At 36.7% G+C, this 9480-nt stretch overlaps 1 protein-coding gene across 1 annotated transcript in view; it reads right to left on the reverse strand.

Annotated features, from left to right (window-relative positions):
* Nucleotides 1-582: 582 nt before the first annotated feature.
* Nucleotides 583-9480, reverse strand: part of LOC107286536 (acetylserotonin O-methyltransferase-like) — a 14861-nt gene continuing 5963 nt past the window's right edge. Inside the window, exons 3-8 of the mRNA XM_015814923.1 lie at nt 9101-9230; nt 6079-6147; nt 5008-5126; nt 4076-4216; nt 3781-3903; nt 583-791 (exon numbers count right to left, since the gene is read on the reverse strand). Coding sequence (XP_015670409.1) covers nt 583-791; nt 3781-3903; nt 4076-4216; nt 5008-5126; nt 6079-6147; nt 9101-9230 — 791 coding nt within the window. The remainder of the gene's footprint in view (nt 792-3780; nt 3904-4075; nt 4217-5007; nt 5127-6078; nt 6148-9100; nt 9231-9480) is intronic.

Here is a 9480-nt window from a genome sequence, read left to right on the forward strand (position 1 = left end):
CCTTTTGGACAGATGAGACCAAAGTGGAGATGTCTGGCCATAATGCACAGTGCCACGTTTGGTGAAAACCAAACATGGCATATCAGCAAAAACATATCATATCAACCATCAGGCATGGTGGTGGAGCACCTATTGCATCCTGTGTGTTGCAGAATTTCTAGTGTTTAATTCCTTTTTAGTGAAGCTAACAGTATTGAATTAGCAAAGCAATCTATATGGGTCAGAATCCTGATCCGGACCTTTCAGATTTTCTCCAATACTCTATCATTTGTTTGTAATGTGTGTAAGAAGATTGTTTTTGACCCTAAAGATGGCAAGAACTGAAGACCAAAATGAGATTATTTTTTGTCATATGATAAGAGTTTCCTCTATCTCTTTATTGCTCAAAATTGTTTCTCAAGATTTTTGTAGCCATGATCGGGGAACCCTAGCTGTGGTGAAACATTTTGTGGGAAAAAAAGGATCAGCTATAAAATTAGTGTAATCTGGGAAAGAAATAGTGTAATTTGTAATTAACAAATCAAGGCTTCGATTACTGCAATTATCTCTTAAACATTCAACAGGAAGGAATCAGAGGCAACATTATTTTCTTCCTAAAATAATATGAAAGAGGCTTCCTTTCTTTAACTCAACTTCTTGGAAACCAGCTTTGCGGAGGAGCACATTCAACTCAGTTGCTGACCGTTCTTTCCCTTCAAGGTAGAGCAACATTAACAAGGAGTAGATGTGGGCAATTAAAGGCCCTCCTTTGTCTTCATCAAGAAGCATTTCCACTATTAAGACACCGCCACCTGTTTCAAAATATATTTCAAAGATTTAGAGGTGAGAAAATATTGTTATTTATTTCACAGCCCAATGAATATTACATAATATCTTGAAAATGCCCCAATTTTGCATTATGAATCCTTCTTTCAAACATGTTATATTTATTCCTGCCAATGGTCAATACAAACCAATTTGTTGTTGTTGTTCGAAATTTTGTCAATTTGGAGATATTTTAATTATTCTCCAAGGCTTTCCCCTCAATCTTGTGTAGAAATTGATCATTAAAGATTTTCCTTGCCAAAATTCTGTTTGCATTTCATTACATTATATTATAAAGGTAAAGGTTTTCTCTGTCAAGTTGTGACTGACTCTAGGGGGTGGTGATCATTTCTGTTTCTTAGCCAAGAGAGCCAGCATTGTCCGAAGATACTTCTGTGGTCATGTGGCCAGCATGACTATACACTGAGCTGCATAGAATGCTGTTACATTCCCACTGAAGTGGTACCTATTTATCTACTTGCATTTGAATGCTTTTGAACTGCTGGGTTGGCAGGAGCTGGGGCAAGTAGCAGGATCTCACCCCATCGTGTGGCACTCAGATCTCAAACTTGGCTGTCAGCTTTCCAGATAACAAGCTCAGCATCTTTAACAACTGAGCCATCGTTCTCCCATATATTATATCAAAATATAATATATCAATATTCATGTTTTGTTATTGGCTATCTAATACATAATCAGCCAATGCATACTCTACTTCTTTGACAGTTTGTTTGACTTGAAGTATAATCTATCAATATTATTATGGGGCTGCAAGACATAGTAAATAGTCATCAGTTTTATTGTTTTTCAGTCCAAATTGTCCAGTTCAGTTTATGTCCAGTTAAAATTCCAACAGTATATGGGCCAGTTTTGATGGTGTTTCCCCCTTTCAATATTATCATTAGCAATTTTCTCACTCTTTGGGTGTATTCTTTACAAATCAGATTTTTAACTTGTACATCTCTAATGATATCCAATTATTTTTGTGGTGGTTGGCTACACAGTCAGTAGATGTTAGACTGTATTAAGTGTTTTTATGCACCTATTATCCACCAAGGACCTGGGATAGGCAGATGTTGTTTGATGGCATTAAAGGATATAAATTACAAGTAAAATTTCCTTTTGCAATTTGGTGATTTTGTCAATGCCAATGGTGTTCAAGTGGTGCTTCAGTGGTTTTAGGATTGTACCCAAGATGCCTATTATTATTGTTATTATCTTTGCCTTCATTTGCCACATTCATTCTACTTCTAATTGTTGGTCTTTGTATTTTTGTGATTTTCTCCAAGTCTTTCTGTTCTGTTTTGCTATCTCCAGGTTCTGCAAGGTTCAGTATCCATACTTTTTTGTCTTTCTTATCAGCAGGTGCTAAGTCTGGGGTGGTATGTAGCAGGTGCTTGTCAGTTCTTGCTTGTAGCAAATGGTATTGCTTGCACATATTCCAATGCACCATTGTTGCTACTTTGTCATGCTGTTATTTGTAGTCAGTCTGTGTGATAGTCTTGCAGCAACTAACTAGGTGGTCCACTGTTTCTTCAGCTTTTTTGCAGAGTTGGCATTTGCTGTCTGTTGCTATCTTCTCAATTCTGGCTTTGAATGCATTTGTTCTTAAAGCTTGGTCTTGTGCAGCCAGAATTAGCCCCTTTGTCTCTTTATTCAATTTTCCTGCTCTTAGCCATTGCCAGGTCTTGTTATCTGCTTTGCCGGATAGTTTATATTTTAGTGTACTGGCTATGTAATAGTTTGTCTTGCCATTTCTCTTTTTTATTCTTTGCAGGTAATGCTTGAATTACAACCACAACTGAGCCCAAATTTTCCATTGCTAAGCAAGACAATTCTTAAGTGAGTTTTATCTTATTTATTGCCACAGTTGTTAAGATATTCGCTACAGTTGTTAAATGAATCATGCTGTCGTTGAACAAATCTGGCTTCTCCATTGAGTTTGCTTGTCAGAAGCTAGCTGGGAAGGTTACAAATGGTGATAACATGACCTCCAGGCAGTGCAACTGTTATAAATACATGCCAATTGCCAAGTGCCCAAATTTCAGTCACAGGACCATGGGGATTCCGCAATGGTCAAAAGTGTGAAAACTGGTCAAAGGTCACTTTTTTCAGTGCCATTGTAACTTCGAACTATCAGTAAATGAATGGTTGTAATTCAAGGACTACCTGTATTTGATCCCTCTTACAGGCCACTTTGGTATCTCCAGTAAGCCCTCATGATGTACTAGTTTCAGTGATTCCTTATCCTCCTTCATATATTCTTCCAATGACCTTTTTTCTTATACAACTATCTAGTGTACTTGCAACATTCCAAGCCCACCTATCTTCCTTCATAAGTAGAGTCTGTCAATGTTGGCGACCACCAAGCTGGTAAGGGTTTCTGTAATATACATCTCACCATATTTCTTATGGGAGAGACATTCTTTGTCTGACTCCTCTGATGAGACCTGTCCAGTATGGTTGAACTTCTGGCATAGCTCTCATCTTCCTGAGAGCATAAAGCCCCACAACCACATCAATGTAATGCCTTACTGGGTTATTATTATTATATTTTTCCACTATAAAGAAGCTATTACTTAGCAACTTAGTCATTTTTGCAGCAAGTGTAGAAAGATTGCTAAAACATACTGTATATCTAGGCAGTAGAGGCCAAGAAACAGTAAAGAGTCACAGGGTCACAATGAGAAGTCTTATTCATTTGTATCATAGCCACTAAAATATGAATGAATCTGATCTGCACAACACAGGCCTTTTGGGTTATACAGAAGAGATAGCTGCAAGAATCACTCTGGAACCACATTTTTTTCAGCACTGCAGCTGAATTAATTATTTTAAGATGCCAGTTGAAGGCCCAGGAAAACTGGATGGTAAATTTGAAATGACCCTAGACTTAGGGCAGTCCAAACTTGAGCCAAATATGAACTTTGCCAGGTCCCTAGCAAATTTAACTTTTCCTGATTAAAGAATACTTACCAGATTTGCAGGCTTGGTACACTTTGCGTAACAGCTGCAAGCAACTCTCATCTGACCAGTTATGCAGAGTCCTGGCCAAAATGTACAGGTCTGCTTCAGGAATGGGATCTTTAAAAAAATCACCTACAAAAAATAAGTAAAATCTCATTTAGTACCATATCTTCCAGATTATTTTGACAGAATAATCTGTTTTCTCTTTTTTAAAAAACACAGAATCCAGTCTGTATGTGAAAGTTTCTTGTGCTTAGCAAGACATGAGTTTAACCCACAACAAAGATTGCATCACATCCTTTACCTGCATGGAAAGTGATCCGGGTCTCTTCTGAAGAAAAACAATGGTTCTTGGATGCTTCCACTATTTCAGGGAGGTCAAAAACAGTCACAGTACATTTTGGGTAGAGTGAAACCAGTTCCTTAGGTAAACCACCAGTGCTTCCTTAAAGAAAGAACAAAATGTAATTAAGTAACTGCAAAACAAAATTTTGTATATGTCCAGCTTTTTCCCCTGAAGCTACCCTGCCTGTTATTTTTCTAAGCTACACATGAGATTAATTGGAATCTAATAATATAAAAAATGAGACAACTTCTTCCAAATTTGCTATACTTCATATCATTGAAAACAAATGCTAATAGGGAAAAAGAACAGAGATTGAGTCAATTGATTCTCAACTTTCATATGGTCCTTCCATGCTATGAGAATTCCTTAGGATGGATGCACTGAATATTCACAATGATCAAAAATAATGTCTTTTGATGCAGTTTGAAGACACAAAAACTGAACATCATCTCAAAAGGCACCAAATCCCACATCATCCTCAGTCATGATCTCTTATATCTCCAAAATGTTTCCGGGCAAATCCAATTTAAGGGTCCTTTATTGATCAGCCTGCTATTCTCTGATTTCAGTTTTTTCCCATCTATGGTCAGCACTGGAAAAGGGCAGGAGATGTAGACTGTTTTCTTTTCAGAAATGTCTCCCTTTTCAAACAGCCTCTGCCAGTTTCTCCACTGACTGTATTATCGTATCAGACCAGAGTGACAGTTAACCATCTTTAAAACAGGACTATTTCTCAAAGTCTGCTATAGACATCTCAAAGTGGTTTTTGATCTCCTAAGAATTTCTCTTTTTCCACATACATTTGAGAAGATTTGTAAGAGAAGCTAAGAAACCATCCAGCCCATTGGCCCAACATGTGAAGAAGAGGGGAAAGGACTGGCGGTACTTACCACCCAGATCGCAAATGAATGGGAACTGGGACAGGTCAAAGGCAGAAAGCACTTCTCTTCCTAGCACAGACCAGAGCTCATTCATGTAATTGGAGAAGGTTTTTAACTCTTCCTTTGACCTAGAATTAAAACAAACATCACTCAATATAACTTTATAAAATGCTATTTGTGCTGGACCGGATTGTAGCCAGCTAGAACTGTGTTAGAGTATTTAGCATTTACAGGGTTAATGTTGTATCATTGAGAGAACTGTATGTAAGAATATGTAGCATTGAAAGGCTTACACACCGTTTCCTTAAGAGATGGCTTCTGGGTAATGTAGTTCAGTTGTTAGTTAATCCTATAGCTTATCTAGACAGTGGGAGGAGTTAAAAAGTTTATCACAGGATGTCTGGGCTAAGTGTAAGGGTTGTAAAAATCCCTTTGTAAAACCAAGCATGTGCACGCATGGATGGCATCTGTAACTATGCTCAGTTGATATAGGGAATTACCGCTTTTTTACCTACGAAAAATGGACAGATATGCAAAGACCGGACACATCTACAGCATAGTAAGTCTCTGCTTAGAATTCCTGGACAATAAATATTTGTTTAAAACCATTTTCGTTGAGTTTATGCTATCTGGACCAGAACTACAAGGCATCTTAGTTCAGGTTCCAGAATACTATTGTTGTTATTGTTTTACATATCTATTTATGTTTGTATGAAAGGAATTCTTTTTACAGCATTATTTAAATGATGCTGATCAGGATCTGGAAAAATCTGCATGTGATACATGAAACTGCCCTACCATCTCAGTGGAAAATGTTATAATATTCTTGAAACAAAGCACATTCGCAAAGGTGCTCTAACTGCAGACCTGTGCTTTGTATATAAACAGAAATGCCTGGTCAGTTAGATCTGCCATAACTAGATTCCAGTGCCATAAAAGAGAGGTTGAATATGGTAAACATGATGGGTCAAGAACATATGATAGAGAAAATATTGACACTGTGAAGGATAATCATATTGATCAGTTGCCCACAAAACAATTACTCTATTTAATGACCATTCTCTAAAATTATAATGTTACCTGTAAAAGGCCTCAAAAGTCTTGTCTGAGGGAGAGCCATATATTGATGGAATCTGATTTTTTCCTTTCCTAAAAGAATTTTAAAAAAAGTTAGAAAGGAACAAGACAATCATCCTGGCATTTTCTTCTGCATAGAAGTAGATCCTGAATGTCTTACAGTATTTTGATAGTTCAGAATTTATTCTAAACATTTCATTAAGCCAGTTCTCTTTCACTCTCTCAAGTACCGTGCAGTATGATCTAATGCATTTCTACCAAGAAATAAGCTATAAAGAACACCAGGCTGGTAAATTAGGTTGTTTACTTGAAGAAACTCCCTGGATTAAGGCAATAAACCCAACCCACTATTACACTTCTGCCTTTTAAAGTTATGAATCTTTTGTTTTTTTCTTTTTTGGAAAAAGTTCTTTTAATATTTTTAGTTTAAAGAAAGACTTGGGGGCAATTCAACAGGCTTTTGAATTCACTGTTGATGGATTTGTAGGGGAAAAAAAACACCAATCTTTTTGTCTTAAGATTTACATTGGATAAATAGTTGTTCAGTCACTAGGTTTTGTCCTACTTTTCGCAAACCAATGGACCATAGCACACCAAGTCTCATGTCCTCCATTGTCTCCCAGACATTGCCCAAACTCATGATCATTTGTTGATAACACTACCTAACTATCTCATCCTTTGCCCTCTCCTTCTCCTTTTTCCCTTCAATCTTTCCCAACTTCAGGTCTTTTCCAATAAGTCCTCTCTTGCCATTTGGTGGCAAAAGTCAAATGGTTCCTTTCATTGTAGAGTTTCAATGTTGTAAACAGGGATCATCATTCTACTAGTTAGCAAACAAGACAGGTAAGGTCTACCTGATGAAGATTGGAGTGATATACAGGTAGTCCTCAGGTTACGACCATTTGTTTAGCGAACATTCAAAGTTTGTATTGAATGGCAGTTATGACTGGTCCTTGGAGTTCCAGCCATTGCAACATCTATGCAGTGGTCATGATTTCTGATGTTTCCTGTTAGCTTCCTACAAGCAAAATCAATGGGAAAACTGGCAGGAAGCTGGAAGTCGCGATCATATGAGGTCCTTGTTTAATGATCTATGCAGTCCTCATATAATGATAGCAACTGAGACTGTTAGAATTGCAGTTGCTAAGCAACATGGTCATGTGACAGCATGCTTTATGATTGCATCACTTTGTGATAGGAATTTCAATCTTATTGCTGCCAAAACTTGAGGACTACCTGTAACAGGGAATGTATTGACATTTTCATTTTTTAAGAACTGTGTGACACCCAAAAATGTTTTATATTTCTCTGGATTTCTGTGTTTTTTAGTTTGAATTTTTCTCTTTGCAACTGCTGCTTTTCATTTTACTTTAACTTAAATATGTCTCTTATGATCTAAATTACTTTTATACAGAACATTTGAATGTATTTTTTGATTGCAGAATCATCTAATAATTACTGTTTTCATGTAAATTACAATTTTATTTTTTATTCTGGTATACAGAATAAATATATAAACAATAAACCATCTGGAGAAATATCAATTAAAAACAATCTGGATAAATATCATTAAAAAATAAAAACAGATTATTAAAATACACTAATATTTTCATTGTTTATTTTACTTTGAAAAATTATCTGACTTTTGTTAAACCCCATAACAAACATCTTAAAACATTGTTCAAGCCATTAATTCTTCTTATTTACAAAAAGTTACCTGTTAATCTCAGTTTTTTATCTTAGTAAAATGACTCCATGGCATAATTCTAAATGTTTGCTCTACTTGCTTTTATTATTAGGGTTTGTGTTTCTGTTCCGGTTTGTCTTGTGTAAAGCTTTTTAATGATGCAATCAATGAAAATAGAGGGGAAATTCTGAGGAGCATCATAATGCTGTCTATTATTTACTCCTGTTGTATTTTCATTTTGGCATATATGATTTAGTGAATTCCAATTTAATAAGGATTAATCAGTGATTCTCTTATTAAAAATGATGCTGTCTTTAAGTGTCCCAATTAGGGTAATACTCCTTAAGTTGAGTTGGGCCCATGATGATTATATGAAGATGTAGTCAGATACAGCTCATTATAGTTTTATAAGATCATTCATGATCAACCTGATTCTACCAATGCTGAACAACTAACACCAATTAAATGAAATTTGATTAAAGATTTAGATGTGCCTATACCATCTCAGACAAGTGACTCTCTAGCCTCTTCTTAAAAATCTCCAGTGATGGAGTGCCCACGATTTCTGAAGGCAAGCTGTTCCAATGGTTGATTGTCCTCACTGTCAGGAAGTTTCTCCTTAATTCCAGGTTGCTTCTCTCTTTGATCAGTTTCCAACCATTGTTTCTTGTCCTGTCCTCTGGTGCTTTGGTGAATAATGTGACCCCTTCTTCTTTGTGGCAGCCCCTCAAATACGGGAATGCTGCTATCATGTATCCCCTATTTCTTCTTTTCTTCAGACTAGCCAAACCCAAGTCCTGCAGCTGTTCTTCATATGTTTTAGTCTCCAGGCTTTTGATCATCTTAGTTGCTCTTCTCTGAAAATTTTCCAGACTCTCAACATCTTTTTTGTGATATGGTGATCAAAACTGGCTGCAGTATTCCAGGTGTGGTCTTACTAGGGTTTTATAAAGCGGTACTAATACTTCACGTGATCTTGATTCTATGCCTCTGTTTATACAACCCAGGATTGTATTAGCTTTTTTGGCTGCTCCTGCACATTGTTGACTCACAGTCAAGTGATCGTCCACTAGGACTCCAAGGTCCCTCTCACAGTTACTGTTTTTAAGCCAGGTCTCACCTAATCTGTATTTATATCTTTGATTTTTCCTGCCTAAATGTAAAACTTTGCTTTTCTCCACAATTAAGGAAATAAATGTGATAATGTCAAAATCAACATCCAAAATGTGAAAATTCCTTAGTTTCTTGTGGACAAAAGTCTAATAATTCTGGTATTAAGATGCCTTTTCATGCTTTTTATTTATTCTAATTTACTAGTCTCCTGCTGGATTTGTTTACCTCACGGCATCAGGCAAATATTGCATCGATGAATACAAAACTTCAGAATAAAACTTCATGGAATAATACTGAGACTTTGGACTTGATTTGACCAGGTAGAGATTGGCAAAGTCTGTGTTTCCATAAAGATCTAAAAAGAAACAAAAATTAATGGTAACTGTCTTTCAGGCATACTTGCATGATTGTCTTAAACTACTCTACTCCACTGAGCCTCCAAGCTATCAGCCCCCTCTACCACAAAGATCCTGCAGGAGAAGGGCAGTGTGGACAACCGTGGGATCTGGCAGGGTGAGAGCTGTGAACCATAAACACAAAGCTTTTGCTGTGTCCCTGCACAACAGATACAGTGCCCTTGCTGACCTTAATAGGGACATTAAGGA

The sequence above is a fragment of the Protobothrops mucrosquamatus genome, unplaced genomic scaffold (genome assembly GCF_001527695.2).
Source record: "Protobothrops mucrosquamatus isolate PMUCROS unplaced genomic scaffold, P.Mucros_1.0 scaffold295, whole genome shotgun sequence".
Lineage (NCBI taxonomy): Eukaryota > Metazoa > Chordata > Lepidosauria > Squamata > Viperidae > Protobothrops > Protobothrops mucrosquamatus.